At 46.8% G+C, this 19643-nt stretch overlaps 1 protein-coding gene across 10 annotated transcripts in view; it reads left to right on the plus strand.

Annotated features, from left to right (window-relative positions):
• The window catches only part of LOC119178037 (chitinase-like protein 4), an 820670-nt gene that overhangs the window by 358603 nt on the left and 442424 nt on the right, over nt 1-19643 (plus strand). For all 10 annotated transcript variants that reach the window (XM_075891613.1, XM_075891595.1, XM_075891598.1 and 7 more), the window contains one exon: nt 11517-11590. In XM_075891613.1, coding sequence (XP_075747728.1) covers nt 11517-11590 — 74 coding nt within the window. The remainder of the gene's footprint in view (nt 1-11516; nt 11591-19643) is intronic.

Consider the following 19643-nt stretch of genomic DNA (forward strand, 5'->3'; position numbering starts at 1 on the left):
GACAGCGGTAAGGCGGGGCTTGTAACTGATGCGACCGATTAACGGTGAAGACGCACTCGTGCAGCAGGGCAAAGGCTAGTGATTATCTTGAGACGCTCACGTGGTTGACTGGCATGGCAGGAAGCGTCGGGCTGGTCGAAGACAGTGACCTTTCAGCGTTTGGCAGCCGCAGCTCGGACACCAAGCCGGAGACGTTTCTTGGCCAACGCCAGAAGACCAGAACCAGCCTGGCACACGTCAGGCGACGAGAAGAAGCTCTGTGTCCTGGTTGGAGCCCACTGGTTCCTTGATGCAGGAGCTCTGCTGGCCGCCCCTCCCGTGCCCTTGCCACTTTCTTCATTCGGTCCCGACTCAGCCACGTCTGCCAATAGCTTCGCTGTTCCTCTCCAGTGGCTCTCCTAAATCTCCGTGGAGGGACCTCATTACCGCACGCCCACACGTACCGCAACCGAGCGGTATCTTCATCTTCTTCTGGCTGAGGAAGTGGCGCACTTTTTAAACGTGCACAATCACATCACAGCGTCGTAACTCTGCTGCCGGGCAATTCGTACGCGTGCTAGCTGCTGCACTTCTTTAGCTACTTGGGTAAAAGCTTCAGCATCCGTGTCTGTGTTGTCGCAGTCGTGCAGCAACATGGCATCAAGCACTGTCGTCACTTCAGTCTATAAAGAACAATAAATGTCGTGCTTCGGGTAGTTTGCTGATGTACCCTACCCTATACAAACGTCACGTATGGTAGAACGTCGTCTCAATTTTCATGATTCACGTCGATGTACCTACTCAGCATATCGGCAATTGTCTTGTTGAGGTGTTCTAGTAAGCCATTGGTTTGTGGGTCGTGGGAGGTAGTTTTTCGATGGGCTGTTCCACTGAGCTCAAGCACTGACTTAAGGAGCATGGACGTGAAAGCGGTTCTCTGTTCATTATTATAATCCAAAGAGCACCATGCCTTAGAACGATATTTTCACTGAAAAATTGGGCCACTTTTACTGTGGTTCCGCTTGATAAAGCCTTTGTTTCTTTGTAGCGAGTAAGATGGTCGGTAGCGACAATTACCCACTTTTTTCTAGTATGCGAAGTCGAAAATCGTCCAAGAAGGTCCATTCCAATTTGTGCAAAAGGCACGCTGGTCACTTGAACTAGTTGCAACGATCCGACTGGTTTTAAAGGTTGCGATTTTCCTCATTTACGATCACGGCACGTGCGAACGTAAAGCTTTACAGTACCTGAAACCTTCGTTCAGTAGTACTTCTGTTGGATTCTGGCCAATGTGCACGCGTATCCGAGGATACCGGAGGTTGGCTCATTGTGACAAGCACTCGGGATCTCATCGCGAATGGATGTCGGGACAAGTAGGTGGGCACTTCCGCTGGTGGCAATGTTCTCATACAGGACACCACTGCGCAAGCAGAATGATGACAGGCTCCTTGCAAATGCCTTGGGAACGCTTGTAGACTGGCCGTTAAGAAAATTAATAGAAGGAAGCAACTCGCTGTCGTCTTTCGGCTTAGCCGAAATGGTGACCATGTCGACCACGCCTAAAAACGCCAAGTTATTCTCTTCTGAGACATCGTCTTCCTTAATAGGTGACCTGGATAAGCAGTCGGCATCGGAGTGCTGCCGTTTTGACTTATAGATGACCGTCATATCGAATTATTGTAGGCGTATGCTCTAGCGCGCTAGGCGACAGGTGGATCCTTCAAGTTGGTCAGCCAGCAAAGGGAGTGGTGGTCGTTGACTACATCGAAGGGGCGGCCGTAGAACTATGAGCGAAACTTCATAACTGCCCATACTACAGCAAGACATTCCTTTTCCCTTGTGGAAAAATCGGACTCGGCACGGGAAAGCGTCCTTCTGGTATATGCGATCACTCGCTCGACTGAGTCTTACCACTGGACGTGTACAGCGCCTAAACCTACGTCGCTGGCATCAGTGTGGATTGTAGCAGGAGCGTCCTCGTCAAGGGGAGCAAGCGCAAGTGGTGTCTGCAGGTGCTGTCGTAGATCGCGAAATGCTGCTTGGTCATCTTAGCCCCAGAAAAATGGAACATTGTCTCTTGTTATGCGTGTTAAGAACGATGCTATGTGCGAGAAATTCGCTACTAATTTGCGGTAATAGGCACATAGGCCAAGAAAATTTTCACGGCCTACTTATTCGTTCGTACCGGAAATTTTCCGACGGCATCAATATTGTTGGAGTCTGGACAAACACCTTCATGGCTCGCCACATGTCCTAAGAATCGGAGTTCCTTGAAACCGAAATGATATTTCTCAGGTTGCAGCTTTAGGCCGGCGGACTGTATTGCTGAAAGTATCAATAGCAGCCGTCTGAGACGTTCCTCAAATGTTGCTGAGAACACAATGAGGTCGTCTAAGGATACCAGACACGTCTGCCACTTAAGGCCTGATAGGACGATGTTCAACAGTCTCTGAAACGTTGCTGGAGGTAAGCACAATCCGAAGGGCAAGACTTTAAACTTGTAAAGCCCGTCAGGCGTAACAAAAGCAGTTTTCTCTATGTCTCCCTCATTGACCTCGATTCGCGAATATCCGCTTTTCAGGTCCATCGACGAGAAGAAGCCTGTATGCCTCAGCCTGTCAAGCGAATCGTCAATACGTGGAAATGGGTATACGTCTTTTTTTGTCACGATGTTCAACTTGCGGTAGTTCACACAGAAGCGTAAGCTGCCGTTTTTCTTTTTAACTAGCACTACCAGTAATGCCCAAGTGTTTTTTGACGGCTGAATGATGTCATCATCGAGCATTGTCTGGACTTGTTCTTGAATTGCTTCGTATTCTTTTGGTGCTTGGCGGTAGGAGTTTTGTCGAATTGGTCTTGCCGTCTCTTCCGTTATGATTCGGTGCTTTGTCAATGGCGGTTGACTTACCCTCGAGGATGATAAAAACAATCTTCAAACTGGCCGAGAACATCTAGAAGACTCTGCCTCTGCGCAAGCGTTAAATCTGTGCGCCCGTCGATAGGTGGTGGTGTTGAAGCGGCTGGCGTCTCTGCCTGTTGCACTGCGAAGCACTCGCGGAGTTTGACAATTTCTTCAAAGTATGCAACTGTGGTACCCTCAGTAACGTGTCGATGCTCGTTGTTGAAGTTCCTCAATAGGACCTCTGCTTGCCCAGACACTACACTGACGAGACTTCTGGCAGTAGCAATTCCTCGAGACAGTAAGAGCGTCAATACTTGTTCAGGGACACCTTTTCCAGCAATGTGTGTGTTACACGTAACAGAGACGAGGCAGCATGATAACGGTGGCATGGTCACGTCATCAATGACGCGCATGGGCTCGCGCTGCAGTGCTACGCTATATTCCGCTGAAAAGATCAGTACACCGTCCGGTGTATTTATAATGGCACCGTACTCCCGCAAGACAGAAGATGGCCTGCTTACAACACTCAAAAAGAATAATGAAGGTTGCAACGAATGATGGATCTCCAATCTTGATTCGTGTGGTGCATTTTCCGGTAGACATCAGCAGCTGGCCTCCAGCTCCCCTAATATGAGCTCTAGTCCATTCCATTTTCAGCTTTTTGAGTTTGTCTGCCACATTCGCACTCAGTATTCAAAAGTCCGCAACATTGTCAACCAGTGCCGTCACGTCGTGACCGTTAATTGAAAGTGCAATGTCGGCGGTGACAATCTCTTCTGCGGTCGATTCATTCGAAATGTGCGACGCTTCGTGCGGTGGTAATAAGGGATTTTAAACTCTTTTGCAATTCGCAACCTTCCCCCCCTCCCCCTCAAGGTCTCTGCTTTTAGTTTCTCTGGCGTGGACTGGGAGATCTTCCTCTCGCCATGTTCGTGGTGCTACCTTTATTAGATTGGGGGAAAGGACCAGGAGAGGGCCAGTGGGTTCAGAACCTAGGAGAAACGTTTCGAGCGATTTCGAAACACCGTCGGATGTGAGGTTATCGCTTATTTCTCCCGCAAGTCACGCGTTGTAACGTACGTATACACTGCTAGGACGCTCGCTACCACTTCATAAACATTGTCCTTGAAGGGCTAGTGATGTACTGTATCCATGGCTAACGTCCCCGTTGGGTAAGCACGTAAAAATAATAGAAGCAAACGTTAACACGAAACAAGTAAACGATGTCGACGCGACCACAGAACACCTGCCACAACGGAGACAAAGTCTGGCCTGCATGCTGCGCCCTCTCCGAGTAAAAAGTGGAAGAATAAAAAAGAAGACTTGACCTCCGAAATGGCTAGCGTGCGGCAAGCGTTTCCATTCTCGGAGGCTTCCAGAAAAAAAAACTGTGGCAGTAATCGAGAGATGGCGCAGTGTTCGAAATGCCGTTGGCATTCTATGAATGGCTTGGGATAATCGTTTTCGCAAAAACCTGATAAGCTCTAGTAATAATTTCATTCATCATTTTGCAAACGTCAATAAACTTCCGTTTGTCTAAGCATCAGATACAACATATTTACGTGTGGGCATGTTCTGGTATGGCGACAAAACGTAGAAAAAGTTGGCGAAATCTTACTTATAACTTGTGCCACTATGGTCAGTCGAAACTCCTTGCTATATAAGCTTGGCGCTTTCGTACTAGGGTGTGAGTAAACTTGTCTGACGGTACCTTAATAAATTATGTGGGTGTATTTTGTGTCGCACTTGTATTTTGACCAATATGTACATGTGTAAAATGCGAGCAGTCTTGATATGCAAGACAAAAAAGAAAAAAAAATTGGCAGCATATCCACGTAGTGAATTATGGAGAGTGGGGCAAAGCATTTGTCCCTCTGTTCATTCTTGCTTCCGTCCGTCCATGCGTCCATCCGTCCGTCCGTGCGTGCATCTGATCGTGCGTCTGTTCGTGTTCCGCCCCTGCGTCCATTCATGTGTCCATCCACACATCTGTGTGTGTGTACGTTCGTCCATCTATTCAACACTCCAAGTACCACCATCTCGCATCTTTTCGTCATATATTCCCCATATAGCACCGCCATCCAGCGGACATTCGAAGGACTAAATGAGAGGTGGCACATGCACACTTTCTTACGGCTTGCGCTTCGGGTCGACTTCCCACCTTTGACCACCTCGAGTTCACTGTATTCATGGCGTTGCGACCCAACGCTCGCTAAACCTTTCTAAACAAGGAGGTATTGCCCAGCGAGTATAACGTAGCAACCCTTTCTTGTCAGATAGTGCTCAATGTACATGCCAGTGGCTGCAAAGGGGGAATGAGAGACAGGAGAATTCGGGATTTAGTTAACGCGCATGCTGCAAATTTATTATTGTTCAACAATTCTTAGAAGAAATCTCCCACCGGCCCCACCTTGGAGGTCAAAATGTTATGCTTGTTACATACTACAACGGCTATGAGAGATGAACGCGTGCCGCTATAAGGAGCTTTTCCCCTAAAAAAGTAAGCACGTCTAAATGTGTGCCACTGTGAATAATGGTTGATTGTAATTTTGTTGAGTGAGTTCACTCTATACGCGTACTATGTGTAGTAGGTGTCCTTGTGTGCAAGCGTAGATATATTAGGCGTCCGGTGTCAGTGAGTAATCCACGAAGGAGCTGAGTCGCCAACTATCCGCAAGTGAGACGGAATGGTGGGTATGACAACGTACGTCGCCGCAGGCAACCTTTTTTAGGGGCGAAACTCCTTGAAGCGGCACCCGTTCGTTCCTTGTAGTAAGAGTAGTAGTCCTACTGTGCAACCTGTCAGTACTGTGTACTGTGTAACATGTCTAACAGAGACGCACGCATGGACGAACGGAAGCAAAAAATAATGGACGGACGGATGCTTCGCCTCAATCTCCATCATTCACTCCGTGAATGTGATGCCATTTTCGGTATCATTCAGTCTCTCCAGATGGCGCAAGCTACCACCTACTTCACGGCTGTGACGCTCTCCCACCTCCAGCTTTTCAATAACGTTCAACATCTATCTATCAAAACTGCTCTAGTGATTGGGAATGGTTTCGCTGCGATCTATTCTACTGTTGGGAGCCACATCTCGTGACCTGCGGCCCCGTAACGCGTGGATAATGCCGCTACACTTGGTAAACCTGCGAGAAACACATACAGCAAGCCTAACATGCACTCTTCTGGTGAGGACTCTGCAATAATCGTGTCTTTCAAAGTGAACGTCGTCTCGCTGGCCTAACGAAGCCTACTTGCTCCATCGTTCTCTTCAGCAATGTTTTCGTCTCTGCAAGTTCGTCTGCTTGTTTTTATCATCATTTCGTTCGATATCAAGCACAACGTGACCATTTTTTGTAACTGTCTTTGCCGTGTACTCCTTATCAGTGGAGAATCGATGCATTTGCTAAGCCTACTCGCTTAGCTAACCTGGGGTCAGCCATCTTGATTTTCTAAGGGAGGAGCATGTTTCTCCGTGAAAAAAGGAGCAATGTTTCTCTATTTAAAGACGAACTTTGGGGACATCGCCATTCCTCCCTAAGTGCAGAGAACGTCACTCCATTTTTTAAGAGCGTACTGCTTCCGGGCGTGGTCATGTTTTCCGTCTATGGACCGAACTTTCGGCTTAGGCCTAGCAGGCGGTGGCTGGCGTGGTGAACGGGTGTTTCGACGAGCGGAGGTCTTTGTGGACTAGATCCCGGGCTGTTGGAAGGTGTCCTGGCCATGTACCCAGCACCTCCACCAGTGTCACGACGCCGACACAGGAGAAGTCCTATATAGAACAGCTCACTTTATTTAAATGCAAGGCGCTCGTAACGAGGACCGGGCAAGAACTTCGTCTTTCTTTCTTGCTGCGCGAGTTTTTGTCTGCAGGTTGAATGCGGCACTATGCTAAAGAACCTTGGGCAAAGAGGCACAACTATTCTCTTAGATATTTGCAATGTTCTGTGGATGCAAGAAATTGTACCCACGTCTTGGAAGTTTGCTCGCATCATTCCGGTCCTAAAACCGGCTAAGACGTCCATGAGGCTTGAATTCCCCCACCCAATTAGTCTGACAAGCTGTCTATGTAAGGAAATGCAAAAATGACCTATGCGCGACTTTAGTGGTGGTGCAACAGAACCGATGTATTCTGCTACTACCTAACGGGTTTTAGGAAACAGAGATGCACAATAGATGCAATACTGGACCTATTAACGTATGTGCAGCTTGAACGCGCCTGTGGTAGTTTGACGGTCGCAGTGTTTTTAAACATGAAAAGGGCATTTGACACTGTCAGTCACAATCATGTTCTGCTGAGTATGTTGGAACTCAGACTGTCCGGCAGGTCTTTGCGGTGGGTATCTAAATTTTTATCAGGACGCAAAATATCTAGTCAGACGAGCGAACGAAAGAGTGTTGAACAACACGTCAGACAGGGAGTGCCACAAGAAAGCGTACTCAGCCCTTTTCTTTTCCATTGTGTTATGGCTGATTTAGCTGAAAGACTGCTTTCTAGGTTGAAATACTCCTTATATGCATATGATGTGTGCATTTGGACATCTGGCACGGACATGCGGTTAATTCAGATTTCATTGCAAGTCGCCATAAATATTATTACCAGCTTTTTAAAACAAGGATGAATGCTTCTGTCGCACGCAAAGACAGCTGTATTGCCCTTTACCCGTAAGAAGTTAAACATTTCAATCTCAATTTAGAAGGAGAACAACTAATGATTGTGACATAGCATCGGTTTCTCGAAGCAATACTTGATAGGCAGCTATCATGGGCACCTCACATAAAGAAACTCGAAAACAAAATGAACAGGCTAGTGAGTATACTCCGCAGAATTGCTGAGACATCATGGGGTGAATCTGTGAATCTGTATCATCCATGCTCGCTGTTCAGAATGCTTTAATACGACGAAAAATTGCATATTCGGCAACAGTCTTACATGGCCTTTTCCGCACTTCAGAGGAGCAACTTCAAAGAATATTACCTAGGGGACTGCGCGTCTGCCTAGGTGTGCCACAAGCGACTTCCAGCAGTCTTTTCATAGTAGAGGCTCTGGCAACCACCATTTCCAGTCTTGAGAACAATGGAAACTTGCCGCCATTTTTTTCGCTTACAGACGCGACACAAGGACCATTATGGGCACTGGATGTTTTGCAAGGGGATAAAGGCAATGCTCATAAAAATACAGAACAATGTAAATATAATACCAAGAAAAGAATTTGGGAGCTCTTAAGTCAACTATCTTCCATGGCTGCTTGCAATTACCAAGCATTGAATTCTCAGTGGATGGAATTATCAGAGAGAGAGGCATGTTCATACAAGCTGCTGAACAATTAGTGCTTTATCAGATACATATGCGGTATCCAGGCCACATACACATTTACACAGATGGTTCAAGTACTACAACGTCTTAAACATTGACATTTATTATACCACATCTCAATATTCCGGAATAATTATTATGACATGGCATGACGTCATCTACTGCAGCTGAGCTTTTCGCTATTTTGTATGCTATAGAGTATGTAAACTCGGCAGCAGACGCGAGAAAATGGGTACTCTTCAGTGACTCACATGCCACATTAAGATCACTCTTCAGTACTAACACGACAGTAATTAGTGATAGTATGATACGAAACGGTGAAAGAGCTCACCAAAACAAACGACGTGAAACATGACATCGAATTCCAGTGGACACCTGGCCATTGCAACATTCCTAAAAACACTATTGCCGATGAAGCAGCGCGACAAGCACATCGTAAAGACGTTACAGTTTCTTTACCTATTTCGAAAAATAATTTGCGTAGTAATATAAAGACTAAAACTTTCAGATTGAGCAAAGCCACTAGGTTTGACCAAAGCACAAAAAGCCGTGATTGATGTCACATCGATGCATTTATTAAATTCAAGATTACGCTGACAATAAATAGAAGTATGTAAACTATGATTCACCGATTGAGGCTAGGCACCTCATGCACACAACATTATTTGCACAAAATTGGCAGAGCTGAAACTCTCGAATGTGAATGTGTATTCATAGATGAAGACGCATTAAACCGCAGACCGTTAAGCATGAAGAAATTTCTGGGCTCGTGGCTCACGGGAGTTTTACCGTTGCATGCTTTGAAAGCATTAACACGTTTCTACAAGACAGCGCAATTGCTGACAAGTACTAAGAAATAACGAACATTCATTTGTATAAAACATGTACCTATTATGTGCAGTATCATGTGACACCCAGCATTTGTGTGTACTGAAGTGAAGGACGTGTCGACTATTATGTACACACGAGCGAATACATCTACATAAGGACCAGACGTGTGCTCTGCTATTTTGTGCTGGTTGGACCGAATAATAACGAGGAACATTACCAGAGACTTCATTCATTGACTTTCGAACATTTCCTTATCTTTTCGTTGTGATATGTCCGTATAAGTGTGTCTTTGCATATCTATGCCCCAGTGTTCTATTTTCCATGCACTGCTTTGCACGTTTTACTTTGGGATACGTGTTCAGGTTTAACTGAATGGCTAAGGAGCAGCCAGCACCATAATTGTGTGCCAACATCTTCATATATATCACATCATTAAAAAAATTCTTTTTGTAAGTTTTGCCAATTAGACACATAAATTTTCAACTGGTATAGAACTAAATACGGTGACCAAATTCTACAGCTTTGTTTACCGATTAATGTAATTCTTGACCGCACAAAAAGACGAAGACATAGGGAGGTACGGTGACACGGGTGGTTGTGTGGTCAAGGTGTCGTACTGTCATGATAAACTCGGTGAAACCAAAAATGTGATGCTCTAAATCAGTTATACTAAAAAAACGGTCTTCATGTATGTACTCTGTCAGTAAAAAAAAGCTATGTGTCATACTGATGTGATTGCTTGTGCTGTCATCAGTTCATGTGTTTTCGTTTTTCTTTGTGTTCAATACGCTCGTTTTTTACTGTTTTCAAACACTTCAAAAATAACCATGTTTGTAAACTCGGACCATGGTCGTTTACTGCTTTGTACTGTTTTAGTTTGTTGACACAAAAGTTACGCCATGTGATTCCGTTTGACTGCTGTAAAACTTTCTATTGTATGAGATGGCCAGGTTCCCTTCAAGCTACTCAATAGATGTCAGACTCAGCCCTCAGGCGGCGCTGCGAAAAATGCCGCCACCAGCGCCCCCATTGACACGGCGGCCATAAATGGGTAGTGCAAGGAGAGCCGTCGGCAAGCGAACGTGCATGAGACCTCTTGTTTTGTTGGTCTTAGGGCGCAGTTTTTTTTTTAAAATCAAGCAGCTGGCACGCTTCTTCTGTCGATCGAAGCTCGCTTCAGAAAAGTAACAAGAGCATCAAAGCGAATTGTAGTTCCAATGTAAAAGATGTTTCAGTTATTTCGGTGTGCTGCAATTTAAGTGCAAGCGAGCATCGCATGTCATCCAGTTTGAGGCAAGCACTCCGAGATGCGTTCTTTAACGCCCAAATGCATTGAAGTTGGGATCACACAACTACGCTAAGTGATGAAATACATACACTAGAAATCTCTTTGGCGATCATTCGTACGAAGCTCGTTTTAGCCGGCCCCAATTGTCCTGACTATTATCGTCTTTGCAGTTGCATTATCTATCAATATCTCGCTTCTTGTGCGTTGAACTGTTACTAGGTTGTTCTGTTGACAATGGTCTTCCATTTCTATACACTGCAAATTGGGATACATGCGTATCCATTTTCTCAGCGAACAACGAATGCGCCACCGAGGCCTCCGATATAACTCCGGCAATCACGGAGATTAACGTTCATAAAAACCTGATTGTGGTAGCGATCAGTTTGCGATTCACCTGTGTGATGTACTCTTCAAAGCGCTACGTGCGTAATGCTGTGTGGGGCGACCGCTTGAGGTTATCGGTGGTCGCGACGTGTGCGATGTTTATCGCACTCATCACATCTCTACTGTTGCTGGGCGCACACCGTAGTCGGAGGCTCTGTAAGCTTCATATTCAAAGTTAACACGCTTTTTTATGGTAACGATCGGACGCCTTATCATATCATCTAGATTATCGCACTTTCTCTTGCAACCGGCTGGGGAGAACGCAAACCATTCGCTTACCCAGTGTGTTCACGACGGCCCGTATCCAGCGCTCTCGCCATTATGCTTCACGAAAGCTACGGGAATCAGCAAAACAGAAGTCCTTAACATTCGTGCCAATTCACACTGCAACGGTAGCGTCGACTAGGGTCTTTTTTTATAGAGTGCGGAGCTGTTGCGTCTGCTCTTGTTTTCGCCGTCGTTCTAACGAGTGAACCAGAAAGCACTTCATGGCGATTCGGTTACGCATCCGACTAGCGCAGACAAATTCGCCGCTCTTTTTTCAAGAGTTCACTGGACAATTACACCTAATAATTAGCTTAATCGTTGTTTTGTACGCTGTAGCTGCACCTGGTCGCGGAGGAAACTGTGCAAGGTAGTCGGGCTATGCACTACTCAAAACTGGGTCGACAGGTGGCGCTGCATGTCCACAAAACTCCAGAGTCTGACGTCTATACATCTTTTCCCCGCTTGGTCATCTCCACAACCCTGTTAGAAAAACAACCTCTGTTCAAAAACTCACTCAGTGGCACTTGTGGTGCCTGTGGTTGCAGGTTCTGCTCTCCGTGGATGCGAAAGATACCACTGCTCTGTCGTACGTGGTCGCCTACAGATGGACGAGACTTAGGTATGGCTTATATTATGTCTCATATTGTGGCATGCACGAAAAAACAGAGCTATCTAACCGAATAAGCCGCGCACACGAGTTTTCCCCTGTGGCACTGAGGCATTCTGCTGACCTTCCTGTGTGCATCACTTATGTTGGTGTTTTGCGTATATACTCACCATACAAGACGACTGAACGCAGTGGCAAGCTGTGTCTGCACCTGAAACATATGTTCTATTATATGAGGTTAAAACGGTATCGTAACGCTATGAAAAATTACCGATGGTGTTCAGCACAGCTCTTTGGGTTTTTTCGTTTTGAAATATGTTCAAACAGTTTGAGAGGGTGATGCTTGTATGTAAAGTCGCATACCACTCTTTATTGGGAGCAAAGAGCCTATGCCGTGGGTTCGGCGTGCGTTATCTATGTAGTAGAAGTAGTATGTAGCCATCTCCGCGGCCGGACTAAAGGAGCGGCACGCACGCAGCTTTTTCAATTGACAAGGAAACCAGTGCACGATAATCACAAATAAAAAGATAGATATGTGCGATAAAATAACTTAGAGAGACGAGTATTGTTGACTTATTCTTAAATATATTTCTCTTTGATTTTGATGCTTACTAAAAAGTAGTATCAGAAGGACGCACTTTGAGCACTACCTTAGCAGAAACGGTTGCCACGTTACACTTGCTTGGCATAACCTCCTTGGTTTTAGCAAGTTTTAGCGAAGGATTGGCTGCAGTGCTATGAATAAAGTGAACTAGTATATAGCCATGAACTAGAAGCGGTTGATTGATTGATTGATTGATTTGTGGGGTTTAACGTCCCAAAACCACGATATGATTATGAGAGACGCCGTAGTGGAGGGCTCCGGAAATTTTGACCACCTGGGGTTCTTTAACGTGCACCTAAATCTGAGCACACGGGCCTACAACATTTCTGCCTCCATCGGAAATGCAGCCGCCGCAGCCGGGATTTGAACCCGCGCCCTGCGGGTCAGCAGCCGAGTACCTTAGCCACTAGACCACCGCGGCGGGGTAAGCGCACAATGCGGGCGCTGCCAGTTTTTTTTTAAAGACCACCGCGGCGGGGCAAACTAGAAGCGGTGAAAGGTGAGAAGTAAACACGAAGCGGAGGCCGTAAGAAAGTGCACGTGTGCCACCTATCCTTTAGTCCGTAAAATGTCCGTTGGATGGTGGTACTACTATATGCTGGATATTGTGCCACTAAAAGGACTTCTGCAAGTATTGTTTCCATAGATGCTGGCAGGCTTGTATGTGCAGCTGTTCAAAGGAGGACGAAGATGGGCTTTCGATAAAAATGATGGAGTCGTATTGCCATTGATCGATCTACCCTGACGTCCTTGCGTGCTTTTATCTACAGTTGCAGTCACGATGAAACCTGACGTTGGGGGATGTGCTGAGTAGCAGTGTATGCACTGTTACGACGAGGAAGGAAGGTCTCGGCCCCAACATTGACGCCTTGATAAAAGCAGCCGACCTTTGGCGCAGTCGGTGGCAACTAGACCTACCAACCCAATTCAGGCCTCTTCCGGAACACTCCAGAACCATGGCAAGTGCGGCAACTGCAAGCCAGGCTGAACAGACCACGACTCCGCCAACTTCATGGCCACCAGCTCCTCAAACCCCAAAGTTCTTCCGTGGGGAGCTCTACAAAGATGTTGCAGACTGGCTGGACCAAAACAATTGAGTCGCCGTCATGAACGAGTGGGATGAGCCTCGGAAATTCCGGTATGTCTATTTCTACCTGGAGGATTCAGCACGTATTGGGTTTGAGAACCACGAGGCTGCGCTGACAGCCTGGCTGGTGTTTCGCACTCAGCTGTAGAACACGTAGGGTAGCGCTAACTGGAAAGAACAAGAGCAGAACGCCTCGTCAATTTTCGCAATCGAACACCGAACGAAGTCGTGGCCATGTTCGTTGAGGAAATGTCTCGTCTGTTTCGTCGAGCTGACTCCGCAATGACGGAAGACAAAAAGTTACGCTTTCTGATACGGGGCATCAAGGAGCCACTGTTTGCTGGACTTGCGCGAAATTTACGAGCTGCCGTGGCGGAATTTCTCCGTGAAGCGACAACGATGGAGCGAATTTTAAAACAACGGTCTTCAAAGTATCAGCAGTCGGACAACCTTGCATGTCGATCACCACCCTTGGAAACACCCAACGTCACGAGCGTGAGAGACCTTGCTGAGCTAGTCCGTGGCATTGTACGCGACGAGCTGTAAAAGCTTTGGGCAGTGCCTTCACAGCCTCAAGTGGCTGCTCTGACAGGCGTTGTGCGTGAAGAGGTATGGCAGCTGGTACGACCATTAGTGGCGCCACCAGCCAAAGGTCTTCTGCTAACGTATGCAGACGCTATACGCACTCTTACACCGGCAGCCATCTGTTTTCCCCGACCGAGCAGCCTGCGGACGCCGCAATACTTCTCAGGCCCACCACACTACGAAAACCCACGAATTAGCCTTCAGATGCAGCAGTACTTCTCGGGCCCACCACACTATGAGAATCCGGGACCTAATGTGCGGAAATCTAGCGTGTGGCGCGCTTCTGACAATCGGCCACTTTGCTACCACTGTGGTGAGCCAGGTCACTTGTATCCGCGAGTGTTCGAACAGACAGATGGGCCTGCCTAGATTTCGGCCAGACACTCGATGGCCCTAGGATAGTGAACCCCGCGTGCTATTGCAGAGTACTTGGCAAGCCTACCGTCTTCGAATCTTGAGCGACGCCACTCACGCTCCCCGTCTCCTTGACGCTCCACATCCTCGAATCAATTCTCCACTTTCGTCGATGTTTATATAGGACAATAGGCTAGGTCCCCAAGTCCACGCCGGAAAACTAGGATCAGTGGCCTCCGGAGGTGGGATCACTGTTAAGCAGTCGTCAAAACAGCCTCCTACGACCCATTCGCCAACCTTCGACGATTTCTTTTAGCCGACCCCTCACAGCGTTGACCAACCCGTTTCTGCTGACATTGCCGTTCTTGTCGACAACCATTCGGTAACTTCTCAGGACGATACTGGCACGGAATTCTAAGTTATTAGCGCTCAACTCGTGGCTGAACTCACGAAGGTTACCACTTCTTGGGGGCATAGACCAAATATTCGGACAGCTGGAGGTCATCGTCTGACATCAGTCGGGAAATGCACCGCAAAGCTGCAAATCTGTTAGTCGACGTTCATTGCTTCTTTCGTTGTGCTTCCCGAATGTTCCCGGAAAGTTATCCTTGGCATGGATTTGCTTCTGGATCAGGGTGCTGTAATAGATCTTTGAGGCTACCTCGTAACGTTTGCTGACGACTATGTTTCGAATCCGTAAGGTACCGATTCACAGAGGACTGCGCTTCGCATTGTCGACGACACCGTCACACTTCCGCCACAAACAAGCAGGTTCGTTACTGTACAGATGACATAGATCATGACAGTACTGGAATAGCTGTATCCAACGTTTCGGTGCTCTTGTCTCAGCAAATCTGCGTTGCCCATAGCATAATCCAATTTAAACAAGAAATGACTGAACGATTGGTCACCAATTTTTGTGGACCGTACCAACATTTTGCCAAACAAACAACTATAACTCATTTCAAACCCATTGACGATGAAGTGCGTACGATGATTGCCCCGATTTCCGCAGCCATTGAAAGTGACTACGCAGCAGCCGATACAGTCGATGTCTATCCGAAGCTGTCATGTGCGCAAAAAGAGCAAATCCGCGGTGTTCTCTGCATGTTTAACAACTGTTTCGTGGTCACATCCAAAATAAAACAAACACCGACCGTAAAACGCCTTATTGTCACACACCACGATGAACGACTCATACGTCAGCACGCCGGCGAATATCACAAAAGGAACAAGAGAGAATATGTTCTCAACTGAAGCATATGCTCAAAAATGGCGTCACCTAACCCACGAACAGTTCAAGGTCACACCCCGTCATACTAGTAAAGAAGGACGGCACTCTTTGGTTTTGCGTAGACTACCGCGAACTTATCAAAGTGACTAAGAAAGATGTTAATCCTCTTTCGCGCATTGACGATTCACTAGACCACCTTCGACGCACCCGATACTTCTCCTACATGAACTTACGCAGCGGCTACTGGCAGATCAAAGTTTATGAACGCTACAAAAAAAAGCATTCGCAACGCCTCATGGTCTGTACGAATTTGAGGTGCTGCCCTTTGGTCTGTGCTCTGCTTATCGAAATATCACAGGATGATGGACACAGTGCTGCCTTGTCTCAAGTGGGAAGCACACCTTGTTTACTTAGACGACGTCGTTGTTTGATCACAAACGTTTGAGCCACACTTGCTGCGACTTAGATACGTCTTTGTTGCAATTCACACGACAGGCCTATCACTGAAACAAGAAAATTGTCATCTTGGTTATAACAACCAAACATTCATCGGCCACCTTGTTAGCCACTGTGGTATTCACTTGGACGAAGACAAAACATTTGCTGTCGCGGACTTTCTGCCACCTGCCAACAAACGTGATGTGCGTCGTTTTCTAGACTTCTGAGTGTACTACAGACGTTTTGTGCAAAATTACGCAAACATTGCCGAACCCCTCATTCGTCTGACAAAAGACGTTTCCTACATGTGGGGCCTTGAGCAAAAAAGCACTTTCTCCAAGCCCCAGCAGCGTCGCGTCTGCAGACTGAGCCCTTACTTGGACAGTACGATGAAGTTGCCGACACTGAACTACAAACAGACGCCAGGAACATCGCCTATGGTGCAGTCTTCGTCTAGTGGCAAGGCGGCGTCGAACGTCCTATTGCTTATGCCAGCCAGTTTTTTTTATCTGCGGAGGCGAAATACACAACCACTGAAAAGGAGTGCCTAGCTGCTCTCTGGGCAATAGCTGAATTGAGACCGTATCTGTATGTTCGCCTGTTTAAAGTTGTTACCGATCATCATGCTCTCTGCTGGTTGGTGAACCTCAAAGACCCTTCCTTCTGTCTGGCCACGTCTGGCCAGGTTCCGATGCCTTCGCGAGTTCCATTTGACAGTAGTGGACAAGTCTGACCGGAGGCATACTCACGCGGACTGCCTTTCCCGAGCTGCTCTTAAGACAGCGTCAGGTCACTATGATCTCGACGACTGTTTTCTCTGTGCCGTTAGTGTATCTGACTTGGCTGAACAGCAGAAGAACAATTAAGAGCTTTGACAACATATCGAATATCTTGAAGGCCGCAGTCCACATCCAACACCAACATTCGCACGCTCGCAATCATCGTTCTGCGTTCAGGAAAATATCGTCTATACAAGAAAATTTGACCCTTACGCAAACGAGTACCAGCTCGTCGTCCCGCCAGCGTTACGAGTAGATGTCTTGTCCGCCTGTCACGATGAGCCTTCTTCCGGTCACTTGGGATTTACACGTACCTTGGCCCAGATTCGCCAACACTACTACTGGCCTAAAGCTCCGCCGGGATGTGAAGCATTAGGTGAGAACTTGTCACGAGGGCCAGCGCCGTAAAGCACCACATCAGTGCCCAGCCGGCGTTTTGAAGCTCATCGCTTCTCCGACACAATTGTTCCAACGAAGTGGCACGGATCCACTCGGATCTTTTCCAGTCTCGTGGCGGCAACCACTAGATTGTAGTCACTACTGATTACGTGACGCGCTGCTGCGAAACGAATTCATTAGGGTTGCAGTTATGGTGTAACGTGACAAAATGATGAAAAAACGCGAGATGGTGGTTCTTGGAGTGTTCACTAGATGAACGGACGGACAAAGAGACAGATACACGGACGAACGCACGGATGGACGGACGGATGGACGGACCGATAAACGAACGCAGGGTGAAAGCACGCAAAAACGCTGGGGAGGGTGCATAGATGAACACACAGACGGATGCACGGACCAATGAACGAATGGACTGATAGACGCACGGACAGTCGCCCAGACGGACGCAAGAAAAAATGAGCGAACAGACGGACGCTTCGCCCCGCTCATCATCATGCACTGCGTGGATATGCTGTGATTCATTTTCTACTATTTTCTCTGCGAGGAAAGCACGTCTGCCACTCATTTATTCTACTGAAGGAAGACCGTGGCGGTAAAAGTAGTGTACATGTCCTCAATTTCTGGAATAAATGCTCGGTTCTCAAGGACGAGGTCTCTGCAAGGGTGTCGTGATGTCATTAATTCAATGGAATGAATTATGATGCAGAAGAAAAAGATTATCTCGCGCGTAAGCGCTTCCCATGAGAACGCCTTTATTGAGATCTCCGGCAAGCAAAATTTTTGTCAATGTGCGGTCGATGCGAGGCGCGGGAAGTGTACGACGTCTTTGGTGCGCGCTGGCGTAGAAGTTCGTGGCCAATACCGGCAAGCAACTATGGTTGCCCAATTCATGTAGCACACAAATCATTTTTGACATTCACACTTCATTCACTCAGCAGTGGGGCTTGCGCAGCTTTCTTTGCTTGCCCTATTCCTCTAGCATTATCGTTTAGCACCAGCAGCTGCTGTACTGGGCAGTACACTCTAAAAACTAAAGCTGGAGCAGTAATATTGAAAGAGCTTTTTACTGCCACAGGTTTTGTTAGAGTCCTTATACAAAGAGGCACTTCACTTTGTTTTGACAGGAGGATAGCATGGTCCTTTCACTCCTCCTGGAAAAGGACAGTGAAGTGCCTGTCTTTTTCCTGCTAACCACGACACAGTTCAGAGCCCAGTTTATTCTTCTCGCTCGTGAGAGCTTGTTTTAGACCTTTTTTGTTGCGATAGCAATCATATCGACACACTCAGCTGGGTTTCGCCGCAGGCGTCAGTACCATGCACCGTATATGTATACGGATTTATATATATGAAAACGCAAGAAATAAAACAATCTAAAAATAATGCTCTGGCGCACGGAATTGAACGTGGGACCTCCGCGTCGTGACTCCAAGGCGTAAACTACTGAGCCAGCGAGTGTTTTTTTTTATTTCTTGCCTGTTTGTAGGCGCATACATCAAACCACAAGCAGAACAAAAACAAGAAACAACAGTCCGACAGAAATTTAAAATTCCCTAAGTGCTGCCATGAGCTCCACTCTCGACAACCACTCAGGTAAAATCTCCTGAGCTTTCTGTAGTTAAACATACTTGGCCATACATTCACGGAAATACATCCGTGCAGACCGTGCATCCTGATCGCGATAGAAACCCGCCATACGGGCCCGCCATAAACAGTGAAGTCCACATAGCATAATCAAATCAAAAGGCATTCCCTCTTCGTCCACTATTGGAAGAAATCTTATACCATATGAATTTACAGGTAATTCTTTCTGTAACGTCCTTTGAAGTACATCCCAAAAATATACTCCCTCCCAACAATGTAAGAAAACATGGTCAACAGTTTCCGGTTTTTTACAGATAAGACAATTTGTCCCCCAAGGTAAGTAAAAATCACGGTCTTCTTGAAATGTCCTGACTGATAATGTACCTGTGTGCAGCTTGAAAAAGAAAGACTTCGCGCTAGGAGCCACTTGCATTCTCTTCACTCGTTTAAGCACATCTTTCCCTTCACCTCCAGCGTACATGGCACGGTACATCGGTTCAGGTAAAACAACATCGCATACATCTTTGTACAACTTCTTTCAAGTCACTGAAAACAAATATTCATTGGAAAATCTAACAGATAAAAACCGTACACTTAGAATAACCTCTTTAAGATACCCGCGCATAGCACTGGTCATGTCATTCGTGCTAACCACATATCCAGGTAAAGTCCGCATCAGTCTCATTTGGCACACTGTACGTAAGAAAGGGTCCCTTGTGTAGCGATAAAAAAAGAAGCTATTTACGACTTGGCGTATGAAACGATGTGTTAAACCAAGCCCTCCGTGTTTCACTTTTCGAAACAGATTAGTTCGACTGCATCTCTCCCAGTTCGAAGCCCACACGAACACTGCGAAGATGCGATGGAACTTCTGTATGTTTGCCCTTGAACAATGCAATACTTGCATCACATACCAAAGTTTGGGGCAAAGAAAAGATTACAGGCTGTCGCCCTAGCAAGCACTGACAGATGATTACCGTTGCATCTATTAGCTTTCGTCTGGA

This window comes from Rhipicephalus microplus, chromosome 1 (assembly GCF_043290135.1).
Source record: "Rhipicephalus microplus isolate Deutch F79 chromosome 1, USDA_Rmic, whole genome shotgun sequence".
NCBI classification, from domain to species: domain Eukaryota; kingdom Metazoa; phylum Arthropoda; class Arachnida; order Ixodida; family Ixodidae; genus Rhipicephalus; species Rhipicephalus microplus.